General features: G+C 44.7%; 1 protein-coding gene across 1 annotated transcript in view; it reads left to right on the top strand.

Annotated features, from left to right (window-relative positions):
- The first annotated feature begins 19,641 nt into the window (after window positions 1-19,641).
- Rlf (RLF zinc finger) overlaps window positions 19,642-23,613 on the top strand; it is a 68,877-nt gene continuing 64,905 nt past the window's right edge. The window contains exon 1 of the mRNA XM_036179114.1: window positions 19,642-19,921. Within this exon, the coding sequence (XP_036035007.1) occupies window positions 19,679-19,921 (243 nt within the window). The 5' untranslated portion in view covers window positions 19,642-19,678. The remainder of the gene's footprint in view (window positions 19,922-23,613) is intronic.

Here is a 23,613-nt window from a genome sequence, read left to right as displayed (position 1 = left end):
TCGGGAGGCAGAGCCAGGCGGATCTCTGTGAGTTCCAGGCCAGCCTGGGCTACCAAGTGAATTCTAGGAAAGGCACAAAGCTACACAGAGAAACCCTGTCTCAAAAAAAAAATTACATAAATTGGCCTAGCGTTGGTGGCACCCACCTTCAATCCCAGCACTTGGGAGGCAGAGGCAGGAGGATCTCTGTGAGTCCAGCCTGGGCTACAGAGTGAAACCTTGTCTCGGAAAAAAAAAAAAAGTTTTCAGATTGTTAGTGGTGCTGCCTCTAGTTTGTCAAGCACTAACTGAAAGAGAAAGAGAAGAGGGATGAGTATGTCTCTATACCTGGACTAGAATGCTCTACCATGGCTGGAACAAAGAACCAGGCCTGAAAACACACCGGAAGCCCCCAGGGAGTGATTGCTAAAGGCTCTTCAGAGTGCACCCTCTCCTGGAGAGATGAGGAAACCTCCTGCTTACCGGCCTGGTGCCCCTGGCACTTGGAAATTAGATACCGTCAGGTCACTTGTGTTTGGCAAACTCCCTTTTGGCGCCCAGTGAGAGAAATTGCTCAGGACTTCAAAATAGATCTGTGCTCCCAGAGTGCAGCTGTTAGCACTTCCCTGGAGGCAAATGAGGCCCATCTGGTTGGCCTTTTTGAAGATACCAGTCTCTGTGAGATCCACGCCAAACATGTAACAGTTGTGACAAAAGACATCCAGCTAGCACGACACCATGGAGAACACACTCAGGAAGCCTTAATTCATTCTCAAAAAAAACTTTTCCCTTCTTCCTGTTATTGGTGGTTTTGAATGTTAGATTCTCCCTGCCTCCTCATGGGATCTAACAGTGCCTAAGTATATAATTGAAGTCGAAAACCACAAGACAGAGAGCAGGTATTGGCAGCTCTTCCCTTTTCATATGTGTGTGAATTTTTTTTTTTGAGTTGAGAATCGAACCCAGGGCCTTGCGCTTGCTAGGCAAGCACTCTACCATTGAGCTAAATCCCCAACCCCGTGAATTTTTTTAATATTAATTGGGAATGTAAAGCATTAATATAAATCAAAAAGTTTACATGAATGGGTTTCAGCCCTTCACCTTGACAACAATGACCAACGAACTCGTTGAATTTGTTTGCTGCTTTGTTTTGTTTTGCTTTGTTTTGGTGTGGTTTGGTTTGGTTTGGTTTAAGACAAGGTCTCTCTGTAACCCTGGCAGTACTAGAACTCTATTTGTAGATCAGACTCGCCTTAGACTCATAGAAATCCACCTGCCTCTGCCTCCCAAGTGCCAGGATTAAAGGTGTGCACCACTAAGTCTGGCTTCTTGTTCCATCTTTTTCTTTTCCCTCTCCTCCTCTTCTTCCTCGGCAGTATTGGGCTACACACATAGAGCCTCACCCTTGCTTAGATAAGTACTCTGACACTGGCCTACAGCCTCAGCTCTAAAATTGTTAACCTTTTTTTCAAAACAACACAAACTACTAGTGAGACACCAAAAAGATGGTTTAGCAGTTAAGAGGGCTTGCTGCTCCTGCAAAAGATCTGAGCTCATTTCAAAGTGTTAAGGTCCAGAATCACCCGACAAAAGACCACCACTCACATATGCAAAAACTAGAGCGTTTATTCCTCCAGAGAAAATTCCTGCATGCAGGGGTCAGCCCCAAAACAAAATGGAGATGACCCCAAGAGAAGCTCGAAGGCACCTTTTAAGCCCAGCTAGGGGAATTCCAGGGACAGTTAGGTCATATCCAGCAAACATGATTGGCTAAGCAAGCAATGGTTACATCAGTTTAAACTTAATGGGCTGTGGCATCTTTGGATGTGTCAGAGCATGTCCAGAAATGTATCGAAAAGGAGAGGGGGGGGGTGTAAGATCTGCCTTTTCTAACTAGCCAGCTCTATCCTGGGCAGGCTGTGGGGCTTGGAATCGGGTGAGGAGGAGGCAGTGGTCCCTGGCCTCAACCGTGAATGGTGAATGGCAAAGTAGAAACTGGAAGTACAGAGCTGGGGGCTGTGCCAAAGGCCAGGGGCCAAGGGAAGTGGGAGTGGCCAGTGGGCACTGGGCCTCCAACTCCCCACCCACACTCACCTAGGGTGTCCTGCCTCACCACGGCTTGGCACCAGCTCCATACTGCTTCCTCGCTGCTGTTCATGCCACAAAGGCTGGGTGCTATCTCAAAAGCACCTGTCTTAGTTAGGGTTTCTATTGCTGTGAAGAAACAACATGACCATGGTAACTCTTTCAAAGGAAAGCATTTAAATGGGGCTGGCTTACAGTTCAGAGGTTTAGTCCATTGTCATCATGATGGAAAGCATGTCAGCACACAGGCAGATGTGGTGCTGAAGTAGTACCTGAGAGTTCTGCATCTGGATTGGCAAATAGCAGGAAGAGTGCACCACACTGGGCCAGGCTTGAGCATCTGAGACCTCAGAGCCCACCCTCACCCTCTACTTCCCCATCCCCATCCCCCACTCTATGACACACTTCCTCCAACAAAGCCACAGCTCCTAGTAGTGCCACTCTCTATGGGCCAGAGTGGGTCATTATTATTTAAACCACCACAGCACCAATGACAGGTGGCTCACAGTTGTCTAGAACTCCAATTCCAGGATATCTAATGGCCTCTTCTGTCTTCCACATGTGTGGGCCCACCCCCACAAAACAAAACAACAAAACAAAACGAGTGAGCTGGTTTACTCTCTACTCAGCTATTTGATATAACAGAGATTGTAGCATGAATCTTAGAGAGTCTTATTAATAAGATCAAACCCAAGGCCAGTTATTGGGGTGAACGCTGGAAGATCAGGGAAGCAGAACAAGCCACAGCTTCCTCACCTTGCCAGTTCCTCAGCTGATCCTGTTTTCTCAGACTGCAAGCTTCTGTGTCCTCATCCCAATGGCTCTCAGCTGAACTGTGCTGCTCCAAAGCCTTAAAACTTACCCAGCCAAATGCTTCTAATTTCTGGTCTTCACGCCTTATATATATTTCTCTTTCTGCTGTCACTCCCTGGGATTAAAGGCTGGATTTCTGGCTGTTTATAATATGGCCTTGAACTCAGAGATCCACAGGTATTTCTGTCTCTGGAATGCTAGGATTAAAGGCGTGTGCTACCACTGCCTATCCTCATGTTTAATATTGTGGCCATCCTGTTCTCTGACCCCAGATAAGTTTATTAGCCTGCATAATATTTTTGGGAACACAATACTACAAGAGATTTTTAGTTCTAGTTTTAGTTTTAGTTTTTTAAGACAAAGGCTCACTATGTAGCTTTGCTTGGCCTGGAACTTGCTATGTAGACCAGGCAGGCCTCAAACTCATAGAGATTTGCCTACCCCTGCCTCCTGAGAGCTAAGATTAAAAGTATGTACAACCACACCCTGTCCATGACAGAAGTTTTAATGTATTGTTTAATTTTTCATACTCCACACAGTATCACTTGTGAACTGGATGTATATTGTTTGCGAAATGGTCCTCCATTAGTTCACATGTGTAAAAATGTACCCCGCCAATACTCACTGGTGTAGGCTGGCCTCGAACTCACAGAGATCTGTCTGCCTCTGCCTCCTGAGTGCTGTTCTTCCTCCTTCTTCCTTCTTCTTCCTTCTTCTTTCTTCTTCTTCTTCCTCCTCCTCCTCCTCCTTCTTCTTCTTCTTCAGCTGAGGATCGAACCCAGGGCCTTGCACTTGCTAGGCAAACGCTCTACCACTGAATTAAATCCCCAATCCCACATCTCTACTTTTAAGCTTAACTCAAATGGGGCATAGTGGCACTGGGGAGGCAGCAGCAGATGGATCTCTAAGAGCTCAAGGCCAGCCTGGTCTACAGAGAAAATTCCAGGCTAGCCAGGGCTACACAGAGAGACTCTGTCTTGAGAAAAGAAAAAAAAAGGTGAAACCTGACTGTATATATTTTCTTTCTTTAAGACCAATTCTTCATCTGGCAAAATGGAGGAGTCTATAATCTCAGCACATAGAGACTGAGGTAGAAGGATTGGAGTTTAATGATAGCATCATCTACAAAGTGAGTTTGAGGCCAGCCTGGTCTATATAACATGTTGTCTCAAAAAAAACCCAGAAACCAGTCTGAGGGTGTAGCACACTTGGTAGTGTGGCTGCCTAGCAGGCACATGGCCCTGGGTTCAGTCTCCAGTATCTTGTTGTTGTTGTTGTTGTTGTTGTTGTTGTTTTCGAGACAGGGTTTCTCTGTGTAGCTTTGCACCTTTCCTGGATCTCCCTCTGTAGACCAGGCTGGCCTGGAACTCACAAAGATCTGCCTGCCTCTGCCTCCCAAGAGCTGGGATCAAAGGCATGCGCCACCACTGCCCGGCCTCCAGTATCTTATAAATTGGCTATGGTGGTGCACAACTGCTATTCAACCACTGGGGAGGTAGCCATAGAGGGTTCAGAAGTTCAAGGTCATCCTTGGCTATATAGAAAGCTAGACAGCAGCCTGGACTATATGAGACTCTGTTCCAAAATTCAATGCAAAACAAAACAATAACAGAAATCCTCTTTCAGCCAAAAAGGCTGAATATACAGTCTTGCTATATAGTCAAGGAAGATCTTCAAGCCTTTTTTTTTTTTAAAGACTATTTATATATTATGTATACAGCATGTATGACTGCAGACCAGAAGAGGGCGCCAGGTCTCATTACAGATGGTTGTGGGAATTGAACTCAGGACCTCTGGAAGGGCAGTCAGTGCTCTTAACCTTTGAGCCATCTCTCCAGCCCTCCAAGCCTTTTCTAAAAGCTTGTTTTATTTGTTTGTTATTCGTTTGTGATGGGTGCTTATGTGGAAGTCAGAGAACAACATTTGGGAGTTGGATCTCTCTTTTCTGTAACAGCCCCCAGACCTTAACACAACTGATTCCCAAAATGATAGTACCATTCAGGACATATAAGTCTGCACAGAGACCGCACTACCAACCAAAACAAAAACATAGACCTAATCCATCAAAGTCCGTAGTCCTGGGAAAGTCTCTAAATACACTAACCTTGATTTTTGGCTTCTGTAGTTCTGCTTCTGGCTAACTGTTCTTGCTAACGGAAGTATGACAACCCAGAACATGGTTTTTGTGCTCAAAAGCTCCCCCTGAGGAAGGCTTGGGGCTGCACTGGGATCCCGAACACCCAGTGTAGTTGTCAGTCCAGTGATACTTTCTATTGGCTTAAATCCATGTCTGAGCAGTCTCCTCTGGTGGCTACCCCACAATACAGTCACCTTATGGGTTCTGAGCATCAAACCCAGGTCACTGGGCTTCAGTAGCAAGTGTTTTTACCTAATGAGACAAGCTCTCCCTCTGTAACCCAAGCTAGCCTGGAACTCACTGTGTGGTCCAGGTTGGGAATTCTCCACCACAAAGTTTGGAGTGCTAGGACATAGGCATGAGCCACTGCACCCAGCGAGGCCTGAAACTGTAACCCATCCATTCTTCCACAGTTGTCTACATGCATAATGACCCCATTCCTCTTACTGCCTCATGTCCTTTCCCTACCACTGAACCCTTTCTTCCTAACACGCCAATCACTAAATTCTGCCTAAGGACTAGAACCCTAAAAATTTTTTTACAGGGGCTGGAGAGATGGCTCAGAAGGTAAGAACACTGGATTCTCTTCCAGAGGACCCAGGTTCAATTCCAAGCACCTTCATGGCAGCTCACAACTGTCTGAACTGCAATTCCAGGGCTTTTGACACCCAGACACAGACATATACAGGCAAAATACCAATGAACATAAAATAAAAATAAATTATGTATAAAAAACATACAGCGCTGTAGAGACAGTTCAGTGGTTAGGAGCACTTATTCCTCCTACAGAGGACTCAGGATGTGGGTTCAGTTCTCAGCACCAACAGGTAGTTCACAACCATCCATAACTCTAGATCAAGGGGCTCCAAAGCCTTCTTCTAGCCTCTGTGGGCAGTGGGCACTCATTTGCAAGCAAAACACATATATATATAAAGTAAAATAAATACACCTAAAAAGTATTAAAAGAGAAAATTATTTATTTTTTATTATTATGGGGGTGGGGGGATTGAGACAGAGTTTCTCTGTGTAGCTTTGCACCTTTCCTGGAACTCATTTTATAGACCAGGCTGGCCTCGAACTCACAGAGATCCACCTGCCTCTGCCTCCTGAGTGCTGGGATGAAAGGCGTGTGCCACCACCGCCCGGCTGATTTATTTATTTTTATCTTATGTGCATGAGTGTTTTTCTGCATGTTTGTATGTGCACTTCATGCATGCCCACAGATGCCAGGAACTGGAGTTACAGACAGGTGTTAGCTGCCATATGGGTGCAGGGAGCCAAGTGGGTTTTATTACATAGCCCTTGATGGCCTGGCACTCACTTTGTAGACTAGGCTGGATCCCAACTCACTGAGATCTGTGGTTTAGAGCATGTGATTGCCTCTTTTGACATCAGACACAGAGATGCAGAGTTTGGAGTTTGCCCTGCTGGTTTTTGGTCTTGCTTTGGTCTAGTATTTCCTCACTATGCTCCCTTTCCTCCCTTTTGGAATGGTAATGTATATCCTGTGCCATTGTATGTTAGAAGTGTGTGATCTTGTTTTTTGATTTTGCTTTTACAGGGGGTTACAGTTAAGAGATTGCCGTGAGTCTCAGAACAGACCTTGGACTTTTAAACATTGTTGAGACTGTGATAGACTATGGAAACTTTTGAAGTTGGACTGAATGCATTTATGCATGAGATACAGCTACAAGAGTATGGGGCCAGGGAGTGGAATGTGGTGGTTTGAATGGGAGTGGCCTCCATAGGCTCCTATGTTGGAATGTTTAGTCACCAGGGAATGGGTGTTTGAGAGGATTATGAGCTGTAGCCTTGTTGGTTTTGAGGTTTCAAAATCTCTCTCTGCCTTCAGATCATGATGTAGCTTTCAACTACTTCTCCATTACCATGCCCGCAATGCCTGCTGCCATGTTCCCTGCCATGATGATAAGGGACTAAGGCTCTGAAACTGTAAGCATGCCTCCAGTTAAGTGCTTTCCTTTATAAGAGTTGCCACAGCAAGACTGACTAAGAGAGGTTTAGATGGGAGAGTTGCTGCTTGCTCAAAGCCTATCTGAGCCACACGGTAAGACTGTCTCAAAAAGAAAAAAGGAGAACAAAGACATCTTTTTAAACTGTAAATTTGATGTTACTGCTAGTATCTTGTTCTCACTTCTGCATTTCAAAGTGTTAATATGTTTTCATTTAGATAGGAGCACATCAAACATAGAACAAAACCTTCCCACTGTTGGATATCACCAGTTAGTTTAGAGTCAAGGTCACTAGGATTTGTTCAGCAGGGGAGAGATACCAGCATTCCAAGACAGCAAGTTCATCACACAATATTTCTACTTCCTGATTTTTTATTTTTATTTTTATTTTATTTTATTTTTGAGACAGGATCTTGTCATGCAGCTTAGTTTGGCCTGGAACCACTATGTATCCAGACTGGCCTTGAATTCTTGGTGACCCTCTTACAGTGGCATCCTAAGTGCTCTGATTATAGCTGTGAGCCATCTCAACTGGCTAGATCATACTGTTGTTTTGTCTTTGGACGTGGTTATGAGGTGGCCTGGTCATCATCACAGAGTGGGTTTACCTGACATTTGTGCTTTTTTAATTTTGTTTTTATTTAACACTCAAATACCATGACTGAGTTGTGCATGCCAGGCTAGTACTTAGCTCTGCTACTAACGAGGAGTAAATACCAAGGACAGCTCTAGATTGCCAGGGGCTGCTTTCTCTTTCTGTGTAACATTAAGGATATACATGGTAGGGCTGGAGAGATGGCTCAGTGGTTAAGAGCATTCACTTCTCTTCTTGAGGACCTGAGTTCAACTCCCAGAACCCACATGGTGGTTCACAACCATTTCTAACTCTAGTTCCAGGGGACACCTTCTTCTGACCTCCACAGGCACTAAACACAAAAGTGATATACATTCATAGATGCAGGCAAAAACTCATACATAAAATAAAATGAATAAATCTCATAAAAATTGTATAAAAAAGAACATATGTAGTTCTTTGGTGAGCTGCACACAATGAGCCCATCACCATTCTACCATGCAGCAAAGAGGGAGTCACAAGGCCCCACTGGTCTCTGGGAACATATAAGCAGTTAATGGTTGCTGGGGAGGGAAGTACATTTTTTTTTCAGTGATATAGCCACTTGTAAGTTGCCCACGCTCATGTGAACAATCCCTTACCTATGCTCTGAAAATAAACCTAACTAAACTGACTAGATCTTTCTCCCCACTTCTCTCTCTCTCTCTCTCTCTCTCTCTCTCTCTCTCTCTCTCTCGGTATGAATGTATCATGTATTAAAAATAGAAAAGAAGCCAGTGGCTCAGCTGGTAAGAGCACTTGCCACCAAGCCTCATGACCCAAAGATTCCTAGAACCCACATGATGAAAAAGAAAAGCAACTTCTCCAAGTTGTCTTCTGACCCTCCATACATCTTCCACAGCATGTATTCCTGTGTGTGTGTACATGCTTGCACACAAACACACAAACACACACACACACACAGAATAAATCACACAATAAATAAATAAATGGAAGAAAAGGGGCTGGGTATGGTGGAAAATGCTTGCAGTCTCAGTACTCTGGAGAAAGGTGCAGTAAGGATCAGGAGATCACGGTGATCTTTTGTCAAATAGCAAGTTTAAGATTGTGTGATGCTATATGGGACCTTGTTTCAAAAAGAAAAAAAGAGAAAGGAAGTGTGTTGGGAATGGATAGTTTACTTGCACGGCATGAAGGAAGCTTGAGGTTTAATCTCCAGCACTGTATAAATGGGGGATTTGGGTGCAGGCCTGTAACCACATCACTAGGAAGACAGAGGCAGAAGGATGGGAAGTTCAAGGCCATTCTCAGCTACATAGGGGATTTGAGGCCAATCAGGACCGAATGAAACCCTGTCTCCAAAAACCAGGTAGAAGAAAGGAGGGAGGGGGAAGGAAAGAAGGGAATTAACAGTGTGGTGGCTCATACCTGTATCCTAGCCTTTGGGATTGGAAATCTGAGGTCAGGAGGCTAAACACTGAGTTAGTTATTTACTATTTACTTATGAGGTAGGGGCTCCCATAGCCCATGCTGGCCTGGAATGAATATAGCTGAAGAATGACCTTGAACTTCTGGTTTTCGTGCTTCGATTTCCCAAGTGCTATGATTACAGATATGGATCACAATGGCGACGTTAATTTTTTTAATGAATATTTTAGTTAGCATATAAAATAATGGGTTTCATAATGACATTTTCATGCATGTATAGTACTTTTTCCCATTTTAATGATTGGAGACCAGGCTGGACATGTGACCCAGTTGGCAGAGTGCTTCCCTAGAAGGCACAGAGCCCTTGGTGAAATGCCCAGCATCACCAAGGTGTGGGGGCACAGGAGGTGGGATGAGAAGGTTCAAGGCCACTCATGGGCTACATAGCAAATTGGAAGTCAGCCAAGCTCTATGAGACTCCTGTCTCAAAATAAATAAGGGGCTGGTCCTGGCGGCAGAAGCCTGTAATCCCAACTGTTTTGGGAACTGAAGCAGTTTTACTGAAAGTTCAAGGTTTAAGGTAGCTAATGATGAGTTCAAGCACAACAAACCTGGTAATTTAATGAGATTCTGTTTTGGGTTTTGCTTCTTTTTTTTTTTTTTTAAGCTGAGGACCAAACCCAGGGCATTTGTGCTTGCTAGGCAAGCACTTTACCACTAAGCAAAATCCCCAACCCTTTTTTTGTTGTTTGTTTGTTTATTTATTTATTTATTTATTTATTTATTTATTTATTTATGGGCAGAATGTTTCTGTGTATCCCTGGCTGTTCTAGAACTCACTCTGTAGATCAGACTGGCCTTGAGGTCTACCTGCCTCAGCCCCCACCTCCCTCAGGTACTGGGATTAAAGACATGTGCCACCACTGCAGATCTTGACACTGTTTTTTTCAATCCTCAGTGGGCAGGGGAAGGAAGGAAAACAGTGAGTGGATCATGTTTGCAATACAAATACTCAGGAGTCAGAAATAGAAGGACTGCCCCAAGTTCAAGGCCAGCCTGTTTTATGTAGCAAGTTCCAGGCCAGCCAGGATGCTTAGCAGGACTGTCTCAAAAGACAGATGATGATGATGATGATGATGATGATGATGATGATAACAGAGAGAGGAAGAGTCATCTTAAATGGCTTCATTTCAAATATAATGTTTGAGCATATGATTCAAAGGTCACCTTATACTGTGGAGTGATACTTGGTTATAAAAGATGTGATTGTAATATCTGTTCAACTTTGTTTTAAAGCAGTCCTATCAAGAGACACTGACCTCTTCATGACTGAAAAGATATGTGAAACAAGTGAGAGATGAACTCTCTTTTTGAATGTGACGGCCTTTGGGGAGATGGAGAGGAGGTCCTTTGAGTTGACTTCAGTGGGCAGAAATGGGAAAAATTTCACAAACCATTGAGCAAAGCACAAGGATTGTCTAGTAAAAAGAATAGAGTTCAAACATACTCTGGTCCTATCTCATTTTTATGATTCTATTATTAGAGGATACATTTGTCACAGGACATAAAAAAGAAAAACAGAGGGCATTGTATTGTTAGCAGTAACAGTTGTGACTTCTTGAGCAATTGTGATGATCAGGCATCATATTAGCATTTCACATGAACCTATTATCTGATATTATTCTTACAACCCTGTGAAGCATCCATGACCTCATCTACAGCTAATACAAGCATAGTGTACCCTTAGTAATGCTTGGAAACATACCACATTCTGGGCTGGAATCGTAGCTTAGTTAGTAGAACACTTACCTTATGTATATGAAGCCCTGGGTTTGATCCTCAGCACTACATAATTTGGATTTGGTGACTTATGCCTATAATCCTGCACTTGGGAAGATGAGGCAGGAGGATGAAGAGTTCAAGCCCGCCCTCGCTACATAGTAAGTTTGAGCCCATCCTGGGCTACATAAAACTCTGTCTCAAAAAGCAAATGCTAAGCAACAAAACAAACACCCACCCCTACCAAGCTCTGAATAATCCCCTTCATGCTTATGTGGCATAGAGGTAAGCTTTCAATCAGGTCCTCTCTGTAGTTCCCTGAAATAATTGAAACTCCCACAAACTCTGCTGATTGGGAATCAGTTTGTTTGATGTCTGGCTTCTTCCTGGACCCCTGGGCATTTTATATGTGGTCCACTACTACAATGGGGCCAATTTCAGGGATGATTTGTAGCTCTGTCTATCTGCAGTGTGTTTGAGTAGGTTACAAAGATTCTTAAGCATCCTGGGCCCAGAGTCTATTGTCTCAGAAACAAATTCCTCTAGGGGGCAGTGTGGATAAACTCCTTGGCTAACCTAATCAGGTAATTCTTGGAGACTTAATTATCAAAACAGATGGGCACTTGGTTAATAACATCAAGGTCCTCAGAAAATGCTAGGCATGCTTGCATACTTGGAAAGCACCCAGTATCTGGAATTCAAGGCCACTTAGCTATGCAAAGAGTTCTACCGGGGACTATGGGGATCCAGCCCCCTGATAGTCCTCTCCCAGGGTCCAGGAAGAATCTACAACCAGCTGATAATTAATCTTTGATGAAAAGAAATGAATCTATGTACACAAAACTCCTTAGTCCATACACTTTATTATTCTGTCAGTTTTCTCTCTACAAGCTTATACTCTGCTCTCATTTTTAGCTCCTTTCTTACCCAACTTCTCTTTACATTTATCTGTTGTCTCCTCCAGGTTCTATCTTAATTCCTTCATCTAGTTCTGTCCCTTCTAGGTTCTCATCCATCTAGTTCTTTCCCATATCAGCTCCTCTCCCATCTCCTTCTCTCTCATCTTGTTCTTCCCCATCTGGCTCTTCCTCATCTTCCATCTCATTCCTCTAGTACTCTCTTCTAGTCCTTCAATCTAGTTCTTCCCCATCTCAGTTTGTTCCTCTCAATTTCTTACCCATCTAGTTCTTCCATTCTCTTTTCTCTTCTCTGTCCCCCATTCTCCACATTCTACCTAAGTCTCCCCAGAATCCAGTTATAGCAAGCCCCTGGTTGAGCAAGGTCACCAGGCTTGAATTCTACAGGGTCATAAAGGCAGGTAAGAATTTTTCCTCCAGCAGTGACCACCAGGCTTTCTTTAATAATCCAAAATGGGAGTGTAAAAGAGAAGGTCAATTGAGTTCTGAAGACCAGTTAGCATATCACTGTTAGTCCTTGAAAGTGGCTAAGGGAGATATCTGATTCCAGAGAAAGCCTTTCCTGAAGCTATTCTCCAAATACCTGGAATGTGTATGTCCAGAGAGGGATCAGTCCACCCTGTTAGCCCTTCTTAGGGAAAAATCAACTGGGAAAACTATGAAGGCACACATGATTTTCGTAACAGAATACAGCTGATATATAACAAGACAACACCAAAAGCTCCTTGGAATTTGGCTTCCTCTGGAGGAATCCCTGATCCCTCCAGGTAGTGACTTTGCCATAACCAGCTGAGTTCTTATGATATATTCCTGCGGCCTGCAGCAGAGTTCCAGGCCAGCCAAGGCTACATAGTGAGACTTTGCCTATAAACATAAACAAACAAGATAGAAAGAAAGGAAGGGAGGGAGGGAGGGAGGGAGGGAGGGAGGGAGGAAGGAAGGAAGGAAGGAAGGAAGGAAGGAAGGAAGGAGAAAGAAAGGGCTGCAGAGATGACTCAGAGGTTAACATCTGCTTGTAACTCTAACTCCAGGGGATTTGTCGGCCTCTCCAGGCATCCATGACTACCCTCACATACATGGCATACCCTCACATACACACATACATACATAAAAATAAAAAAATAAATCTTTGGGGCTGGAGAGATGGCTCAGTGGTTAAGCTCACTAGCTGTTCTTATAGACCATGATTCAATTGCCAGCACCCACATGGTGGCTAGTAATTGCGACTCCAATTTTAGGGACTTGGCAACCTCTTCTGGCACCATGAACACATGTGGTTCACAGACATATATGCAGACAAATTCACATATAATAACAATAAATAAATCTTTAAAAAAGAAAAGAGGAGGAGGAGAGGAGCAACTCTAACTCAAATTAGACTGGGTATGGGAGTAATTGGAGAGATTTTGTTGTGCCCTCTACACCTACCCTACCTTCCCTAAGGAAACTTCTGTTACTAATTCTGTTCCCAAGATGATTTTCCTATAGGGATGCCAATAGCTTTCTTAGGATCAATTAGTAAATTGGACTCTTGTGACTTGATCAGCAGCCAGATGAAAATGTAGACTCAAGTTCTTGAACTTGCAAAATCCAAAATTAAAGCCTGACCAGCTCCTTTAATGATCCCCAATATGGATATTTCCCTGAAACACTTTTTTTTCCATATACAGGACAAAGTCATGAAAACAGACAATGATGGACATTATGTGTAGACAGCCTACAATAAGGGGGAACTAAAGTCTCCCTCTGAGATCAAACCTCTGAGAAGGGTAGTGATAGATTAGATAGCATTTACTGATTGTTTATTATGCATCTGACCCTGGAGTGGGCACTTCCAATGTGGATATATCTCATTAGATGTCACAGCATTCCTCTGCTCTGCATGTTGCTATGTCTACCTTAACATGAGAAAGAAACCCAGTCTCAGTGCTGCTAATTAGAAATACAATGCTTCTTTTCAATGCAGAATGATAACAAAGACTTAATAGCCTTGTTCTTGCCAACACAAATGTTTCAAAGCACAGCTCCATGCCGATGAGCACAGTCAGTTTACAGTATGGATCTTGAGTAACCTCCATGAGCCCCATGGCCTGATCCTCAGTTCAGAAATTTCAGATGTAATAGAAAGGTATTGGGAGGCATTCAGGTCATTAAGAATGTACCCTAAAGTGGAATTTGGGGACCTAGACCATCTTCTCCCTTTTTGTTTCTAGGCTATAAAATGAGAGGTTTTATTAAACTATAAGTTTCCTACCTTGATATGCTAGCAATGGCACCAATCTATTATGGACTGAAATTTCTCAAATAGAGGTGAATGAGCCTTTCTCTTCATAAGTTAGCTTAAGCATTTGTGATCATGACATAAAATTGACTAACAGATACGGGTAGGTTGAATGGTCAGTTTAGAACTGGTGTTGGTTTCATCTGCCAGGCCATTCAAAGGATGGGTGAATCTAGTGACTATTTTTCAGATTAATGTAGAACAATGCACCATCTCACTGACACCCCACCCCACCCCATACACACCTTTTTAAAAAAAAGACAGGGTCTTACCATGAAGTCTTGGCTGGCCTGAAACTTGATATGTAGACCAGTTTGACCTCTAACTCACGGAGAAGTTGCCTCTGCCCTGGGAGTGCTTTGATTAAAAATGATCACACCTGGGCTATGCTCTTGTCTCTCTTTAAAAAAAACAAAACAAAAAACTTGATTATGTGTACAGTGCTCTGTCTGCATGTATGCCTGCACATCAGAAGAGGGCACCAGATCTCATTATAGATGGTTGTGAGCCACCATGTGGTTGCTGGAAATTGAACTCAGGACCTCTGGAAAAGCAGCAAGTGCTCTTAACCTCTGAGCCACCTCTCCAGCCCTGCTCTTGTCTTCTGTTAATACTAGTGTACTGAGCAATACCCAGCTTCAGTCAAGAGGAGCATGGGATATATGTAGGATGTTCTCCTCTCTTCCTGTCTTCTCTCTGAAGGAAATAATTCAATCAAGACACATAAATTAAAATAAGTTTATTTAAAAGCAAAATACACTCCAGGCAAATGTGAAGCAGGCTGACCAGAAGGGAGAGCAGTGGCCCATTGGATTCTGCATTGTGGATTTGTTGTTGTTGTTTCGAGACAGGGTTTCTCTGTGTAGTTTTAGTACCTGTCCTGGCTCTCACTCAGTAGACCAGGCTGGCCTCCAACTCACAGAGATCCACCTGCCTCTGTGTAGTTAGATTTTCCTGCCTGGCCCAGTCAGGACAAATCTCTCTTACCCGCCAGTCCCATAGTCGCTCAGACCCAACCAAGAAAGCATACAGAAACTTACATTGTTTACAAACTGTATGGCCATGGCAGGCTGCTTGTTACTTACCTTTTCTATCTTAAATTAACCCATTTTTGTTAGTCTATACTTTGCCACATGGCTTGTGGCTTACCAGTGTCTTTACATGTTGCTTCTCATGGCGGCGGCTGGCGGTGTCTCCCTCCAGCCTTCTACTTTCCAGAATTCTCTTCTCTCTTGTCCCACCTATACTTCCTGCCTGGCCACTGGCCAATCAGAACTTTATTTACACAGAGCGATATCCACAGCACCTCTGCCTCCCGAGTGCTGGGATTAAAGGTGTGCACTACCACTGCCCGGCATTGTGGATTTTTAAGAAGTTCCTTATAGTCCTCTCCTCTTGTGGTATCATTGCTCAGTTCCTTTCTTGAGTACCACCTTCATGTCATCCTACTCTACCGAGTATGCTCCAGAGGTCAAGGTATCCTTGTGTTCCTTTTTTTTTTTTTTTTTTTTGTGGAGCTGAGGATCGAACCCAGAGCCTTAGGCTTGCTAGGCAAGCGCTCTACCATTGAGCTAAATCCCAACCCCTTGTGTTCCTTTTAAATTTTCTCCTTATCAAGATGTTCTTTAGGGGGCTGGAGAGATGGCTTAGTGGTTAAGAACACCGACTGCTCTTCCAGAGGTCCTGAGTTCAATTCCCAGCACCCACATGGTGGCTCACAACCAAACATCTGTAATGAGATCTGGCACCCTCTTCTGTATACATAATAAATAAATCTTTTTTTTTAAAAAGATGTTCTTTAGTGATCATGTATAGTCATTGGGAAAATGTCATGGTGCCTTTATTTCTCATAGGATAGAAAGAACCTACTTACAGCGTCAAAGATGTCAAGCTACAAAGGGCTATTTCAACCCACACAAAACCCAGCTACCAAGAAACAGTTGTAGTTTCCTGGGTTAGCACAGGTCTAAGTCTCTGCTTACCCAATCAGCTCGTCTCTAACTGCAAACGAGATGGACACCTTCCATGCTTCTGCTCACGGTAACAGAACTAGGATGTTGGAACAATTCTTTCCCTAGGGAGACATTAAACACCATCTATCCCCCCTCTTCATAAGATCCCAATGACAAACCAAAGTACAGTTCCACCAAAGTTCATCCTGGGGAACCAATGGTTTTATGGGGCTTACTTACAAAGCATGAGTGAGAGGCTACTTGTAAGAGCATGGGTACTCCAAAGCTGCCACACTGGATAGTTTTTTCACCAAGCATAGATGATGGCTTCCCCATAGCTGCACAGATGGAGCTTCTCTTCAATGAACCTCCCCCCAGCCTATATACTCTAACACCCCTGAAGCCAACTGCAACTAGGGCAGAATTGCATACAAATGGCTGGAAGGAGCAGCTAGAATCACAGGTGTAGGTCTAATGACCCTCCCCCTACTTTCTCTTTCTAGGAAAAGGTGTCGGCAGTCAAGAAGTTGTATTCTGATGGGCTCTTGAAAGTGGGCACAGCTTATCTGATGTGTCAGATGGTGGCTGTTTTGCTCAGAGGACTGCCTTTTATAACATAGGCTACTGTAGGGTGCAGAGGATGTTCTGAGTGAGCAGAAGTCCTGAGCAGATGTATCTTTAGATATGAAGAAAGCCTGTCAATGACTCCAAGACCAATTAGTCCACAGAAAATTGGCAAAGCTGTTACCCACATGGGCCAGGCTCAAGAGAAATGTCTCAAGTTTTTCTTGGGAGCCTGTTTTTTGTTGTTGTTGTTGTTGCTGTTACTGTTTTTTCCAGACCGGGTTTCTCTGTCTAACAGCCCTAGCAGTCCTGGAACTAGCTCTGTAGACCAGGCTGGCCTGGGACTCACAGATCTGCCTGCCTCTGCCTCTAAAGTGTTGGGATTAAAGATCCCACCCCAAGGGATATGAGTGTTGAAGAACAATTATCACTCTATGTAAAGACTAGCAACTGCAGTTTCCTCCTCCAGGAAGTTTACAGCCTGAGACTGCTGTCTACAGAGAGACCTCCTACAGAGACAAGCTAACTTCTCCCTCTGAGCTGTATCTAATAAACTTGTTCAGATTCCAGGTGGTAGTGATGGTGCTAGCCTTAGAGACTCCCACCTGATCCCAGATTCAGTGTAGGAAATCATTTTCTTCTTCTCCTGGCTGACCCTAGGCCAAGGGTTCCAGGACCCAAGTCTCTCGGGATGTGGCAGGGTATGACTACAGAAGGTGTGTATGGATTAACTGTATTGTAACGTCTAGAGAACAAAAAGGACAGAGAACTCAGGACTTGTTTTATAGGACAAAGCCAGAAACATAATACACTGTCAATGAGTGTTTGTTGAACAAATGAATGCCATTCAACATTGCCCTGGAGTCTTTCGGTATCTATGTAATGTGTTCTTTCCTGTCTCACAGAAACAACTTCAACAAAGTTTTGTTTTTTTCTCAGAAATTCAATTTGGCCTTGATGACTGTCATACTTTTATTGCTGTGATCAAAACGGTGACCAAAAGCAACTTGGAGAAGAAAGAGTTTATCTGGCGTACAGGTCCCAGTCCCAGTTAATCACTGAGGAATATCATGGCTGTAACTCAAACAGGAGCAGAGGCAGAACTATGGAGGAAACTTTCTGGTGTGCTTCCGTGCTCATATTCAGCTACCTTGCTTATACCTCTCTGTACCATCTGCCAGGGGTGGCATGACCCACAATGGGCTAAGCCATCCCACATCAATCAACATACAAAATGTCACACAGATATGCCTACAGGTCAGTGTGACGGAGGCATTTCCCCTTAGGAGGTTCCCTCCTCCCAGGTGACTGTTTTTGTCTTAGGTTCACAAACAACTAATTGGCACAATGACTTATATTTCATGGAAGGAGGGTAGCATTTAGGCCATGACTGTCAAATCTCCCATTACCAAATTATACATTTACCTTCATCTGGACCCATAATTTATAGACTTCCTCCAGGTGAAAGAAGAAAGAGTGTATCCCTCAATTAGACCAAACCTCTTGTGTTCTGGATGCTATCTTCTCTGGCCTTCTCAAGGACTTTTCTCCTGTGTTCCTTCTGCATCATAATTTCTCTCTGTATCATTTTCGTGCTTATACGAACACGCTCTCTCATTTTCACATCATTCTACACCCTGGACTCCAGCCACATGGGCTTTGTCATTCTCTCTTTCCTCTCTGTTCTTCCTTGCATTTTTCTTGTCCCCTCCACCCAAGACCTGGCACTCAGCTCCTCCTGTCTCAGTCTCTTCCTCAAGTGCAGTGATTACAGGGGCTTTGTCATTATTAAAAAAGAAAAACAAACCTCATGACTTTTGTATTTACCATTTCCTTGCCTGGGGAACTCTTGACTTTTGTGTGTGTTTGTTTTCCTTTACATTTATTTTTAAAAAATCAAACTAAGGGCTGATGAGATGGCTCAGCAAGTAAAGGCACCTGCCACCGAGGCTGATGACCTGAGTTGGATCTTCAGAACCCACAAGGTGAAAGAAGGGAAGCAACTCCTGCACAGTTGTCTTCTGATCACTACACTGGCCACTGTGACACCAGACACTCACACACACCTCAGTTCTCCCAAGTAAATAAATCTGTATTTTTTAAAATTTAGTTTGTTTGTTTGTGATTAAAGGCGTGCACCACCATGCCCAACTTGTTTTTGTTGTTGTTTGTTCTTTCTTTTGATGAGGACCCTGCTGTGCAGCAAAGCAGCTCAGGCTGGTTAGGGACTTCAGAACTGCCTCAGGAATGCTGATATTACAGCTTTTTCTTCTTCAGTTCAGCATCTTCTAGCCTCACTCTAATGGGTTCTAATATTGAGATGTGCTACCATGTTCTGCGTATTTTTTTTTCCCGAGACAGGGTTTCTCTGTGTAGCCCTGGATGTCCTAGAACTAGCTCTGTAGACCATGCTGACCTCAAACTCACGGAGATCCGCCTGCCTCTGCCTCCTGAGTGCTGGGAATAAAGGCGTGTGCCACCACCGCTGGGCTCACCTGGCCGTTTTTTAGGTCTTAACCCCTAAACTTTAGATATTGATAGGGTTTTTTGTTTGTTTGTTTGTTTGTTTTCAGGGCAGTGGTGGCGCATACCCTTTATTTCCAGCACTCAGGTGGATCTCTGGTCTATAAAGTGAGTTCCAGGATAGCTAGGGAGAAACCCTGTCTCGAAAGCCCCCCTCCCCCCGCCCTAGGGTGATTTTTTTTTTTCTCCTTCTTCTAGTAGAATCGTCTAAACGCCATATTTTGGTCGATCCTTTCTCCAGCGACTAGTCATGTCAGTACTATTATAAAACAAGTTCCCTTGAGCTTGTTTTCAATTCGGGCCTGACAATCTTTGTTTATTTATCCTCCAACCGGGGATGCTTCTCTCCAGGCTTCATTCTGGGATACCTTTCCCTCGCTCTTCAGTTCGCAGCTCGGCTGACATCTCTCTCATATCTCGATTGTCTCTGGGCCCTTTGCGCTCCTGGACTCTGAAGGGCCTGTGGAACCCAGGGCCGCTAGAACGTCGTTGCTAGGCTGTTGCTAGGGCGGCTGCGGTGGAGACTTCTGAGAGGACCAACGTTCAGCGTCCTAGTGACGGAATAAAGTTGGCGCCAGCGTCGCCAGGGAGCGCGTCACTATTCACGGGCGATCGGGGGCGGGGCCAGGCAGAGTCACGTGGTCTGGTTGCCTACGCGCTGCTGGGCCGTGGGAAGATGGCGGACGGAAAGGGAGACGCCACCGCCGCCGCCGGGGCCGGGGCCGGGACTGAGGCTCCGGCGGTCGCAGGAGCCGGCGCCGGGACCGAGACTGAGTCCATGGCTCGGGGTCATCGCCCTGCATCTCCCGCGCCGGGAGCCCCGGGCCTGCGACCGTGTCTCTGGCAGCTGGAGACCGAGCTGAGGGAGCAGGAGGTGTCCGAGGTCTCATCTTTGAACTACTGCCGGAGCTTCTGCCAGGTAAGGGGCCGACTAGCTGGCCGAGGGTGGAGGGGCGTGGAGGCCTGGGGAAGAGCCCCCGGGCCCGCCTCAACAGCAGGGGGCTAGTGGAGAAACCGCCACCCCCGTGTCTCGCCGCGCCCCCGGGCCGGGCAGGCCCAGCTCTGCCACAACCCTGACTTCAGTCACTGCCGGGGCGGGTTGCGCTGGGCGGTACTGAGAGCCCAGAGAGCTCCCTGGAAGGGCTGTGCCCTGTCGCTGTTGCCTGGCTGGGTCCTGGCCGGGTGGTTGGAGCGCCACTGCCCCCCTGAGGGTTCGATTGCCAGTTCGTGCAGGGAGACGCGGTTTTTGTTTTTTTTTCTTCTTTCCTTTCTGTTTTTTTAGTAGTGTGCTGATCTCTAAACTGGAAAGCCCTGGTTTTTCTGAATAACCAGGAGAGGTGGGCTAGAGCCAGAGACTTCTCTTTGGAGTCAGCATCTTTTGACTTCCCAAAGATACGACGGTTGGTTTTGGATGGCTTCTAGGGATTAGGGATTACTGAGCCGTTCGGTTGGTTGTGTTGTGTTTTGTTTTGTTGCTATTTTGGGCGGGTATGAAGCTATGTTTATGCCATTCTTGGGCCTGTTTTGTATTCATTTGCGGATTGTGCTACTGGAAATAGGGCCGATGAGCCCTGTAGTGGAGATTAGACTGTGAGTTGAAGAGGTCAGGCGAGAAATGGATAGAATGGCATATATACATCTGGCAGTCGGGTGATTTGGTCATTTCTGTGCGGGTCCCAGCCCGTGGGGCTACATGTTGACCGATGTGTTAAGTTTGGTCTCCATGATCATATTGCATTTCTTTCCATGTTTGCAAGTGCCTCACAAGTGTAAATGCTGGCCGTTATTGTTTTTACCTCTGGTACTTGCACTATCAGGTTTCAGTCATCCCTTTGCTCCTCATTTGGCATACCTTAGAGAATACAAAATAATCGAAGTATGTCGGTTCGTGGACTCTTAATGAGCAGTTGAGTGCTGAAAAAATTGTGGCGTTAACAAAGTTGTAGTTGGGGTAGGGAGCAATTTGCTCTGTTAGTCCTGGACAGATTTAAAGTTATCTCGGTTGATTGCTGTTCATATCTACTCTGACCCAGAACCTTGACTATTTGGAATTTGGCTCTGCTAAGCTAATCCTTTCTGTACATTAGATCATTCCAGTTCTTGTGTGTGTATAATTTTCAGCGTTTCCATTATTGTGTATTTTACTAGTAATCATTCTTTTTAGAATAGTCATTTATTCCACAAACTTTTGCCAACTCTTAGAATGGCGCCAGACATTTAACCAAGTGTTGAGGAAATGTAAATAAGACTTACCCTTGATGAGAAATCAGTATTTGCAAAGTTTGGTGGTGAATACCTGTGTAATCCCAGCACTGAGGCAGGAAGATCTATGCAAGTTCAAGGACATCCTGGACTTCAAAATAGGCTTCCAAGCTAGGCCACAGTATGATACTCCTTTCTCAAATACACATTTCAGTACCCCTGAAAAAGGAGTAACAGCATTTCCAGTGCAATTTGGTAGTGATGAGGAAAAGTGTCATACAGAGAGTATGTGAGGGGGCATCCTAGTGAGAGTGACAGGAGAAAGGAAATGACTGTAACGGGAGAGGCCACTTTGAATAGGATAGACCCTCCAACTTAAAGGATCTAAAGGAGTCATAGGAAGGCCTGGAGCGCGGGTGGCAGCGGCCTTCCAGTGTGGGGGTAGAGCTGAGAAGGAACACAGAATGCTGTGGACAGGAGGGAGTTAATTGCAGGGAGCATGGGGGCAGGAAAACAATTGGGTTTTCTTCAGTACAGCTTTTGAGCTTGAGTTACCTACCAGCAAGGGTAACAAGTGAATGTACATAAGTATTCTGGAAAAATGTGACCATGAATTAAGTTGTCTGAATAGCTTTCTTGGTTCCTTTTTTTTTTTTTTTTCTTTTCTTTCTCTCCTCTTTGTAGCCCTGGCTGTCCTGAAACTCACTCAGTAGACTAGGCTGGCCTTGAACTCCATCTGCCTCTGCCTCCAGAGCACTGAGATTAAAGGCATGCACCACCACTGACTGGTTTTGGTTCTACATTTGACAGGCAGAAAAAGAAACACTTCATTGTATAACTGAATAGTGAGGATGAGGAGCTGGGAGCACATAATACATAAAGATTGATGATTAGTAGTATGTTATCATAAAGGGCTGACCTGTGCTCTTTCAGTGTTTACAACTACAAATTGTTTTCATCAGGCGTTTAGAAATGTCATCCTAGCCTAGGTGTGGTGGTATATACCTTTTTAATCCTAGCACTCCAGAGGCAGAGGAAGGGGGCAAGCAGGTCTCTGTGAGAATAAGTGCTGGCTTGGTCTACATGGGGAGTTCTAGGCCATTCAGGTCTATACAGTGAGACCCTGTCTCAAAAAGAAAAATGTTCAGCCAGGCGGTTGTGGCGCACACTTAATCTCAGCACTAGGGAGGCAGAGGCAAGTGTCTGAGTTTGAGGCCAGCCTGATCTACAGAGCAAGCTCCAGGACAGCCGAGCTACCCAAAGAAAACCTGTCTGGGGGCGTGGGGGAGAGAAGAAGAAAAGAAAGGAAAGAAATGTTCTAAAAACTTAAATTGTACCAACAGTGGTAACATGCTGTTAACATATAAGAAATATGTGTATCTCCAGCCAGGTGTGTAATCCTAGCACTTGGGAGGCTGAGACAGGCAGAGAAAGGTGGAGGAAGCCAGTGCTCTTAACTACTGAGCCATCTATCTCTTCAGCCCAGGAACTCTGGGTCCAGGGAGGCTCATCAGAAACCCTGCCTGGGTATAAGGTGAAGAACAAGCAAAGAAGATAACCCGGCCTTCAACTTCCATTTGGAGGAAGAGAACATTCCCAAAAGTTGTCCTTTGACGTCCATGGTACCACACATCTGCACATAAATTTATTTTTTGGGGGGGTGGAGTGGTTTCAAGACAGGGTTTCTCTGTGTAGCTTTGTTCCTTTCCTGGATCTCGCTCTGTAGACTAGGCTGGCCTCGAACTCACAAAGATCCGCCTGCCTCTGCCTCCGAGTGCTGGGATTAAAGGCGTGTGCCACCACCACCCAGCATAAATGTTTTTAAAAAGTAACTTTAAGAAAAAGATTAACACTACACTTGGTTTTTCAAGACAGGGTTTCTCAGTGTAGCTTTGTGCCTTTCCTGGAACTCACTTGGTAGGTCGGGCTGACCTTGAACTCACAGAGTGCCTCTGCCTCCCCAGTGCTGGGATTAAAGGCGTGCACCACCACCACCACCACCACCACCACCACCACCACCACCACCACCACCACCGCCGCCTGGCTAACGGTACACTTTTTGTTACTGTTGAAAATTTGATGTCTTTAGATTTTTTTTGCTTTATTTGGGAAACCAAAATTCTCACAGTCTGGGTCAGCAAGGTGATTCAGTGGATAAAAGTGCTTGTTGCCAAGCCTGATGACCTGAGATTGACCCTGGCTACCCACTTTGTAAAAGGAGAGGTCCTAATCCCTCAGGCTTTCCTCTGACCTCCACATGCACACTCTAGCATGCCCCTCAATGAATGAATGAAGGAATGAATAAAAATTTTAAAACATTTTGGAAGTCTTAGAACTGGTGGCACTATTTGTAACCCAAGTTTTGAAGGCTTTTTAATTAAACTTCATTTAGCATACATGAAATTAGCA

The sequence above is a fragment of the Onychomys torridus genome, chromosome 2 (genome assembly GCF_903995425.1).
Source record: "Onychomys torridus chromosome 2, mOncTor1.1, whole genome shotgun sequence".
Taxonomy (NCBI): Eukaryota; Metazoa; Chordata; class Mammalia; order Rodentia; family Cricetidae; genus Onychomys; species Onychomys torridus.
This window is presented reverse-complemented; position numbering and strand designations above follow the sequence as displayed.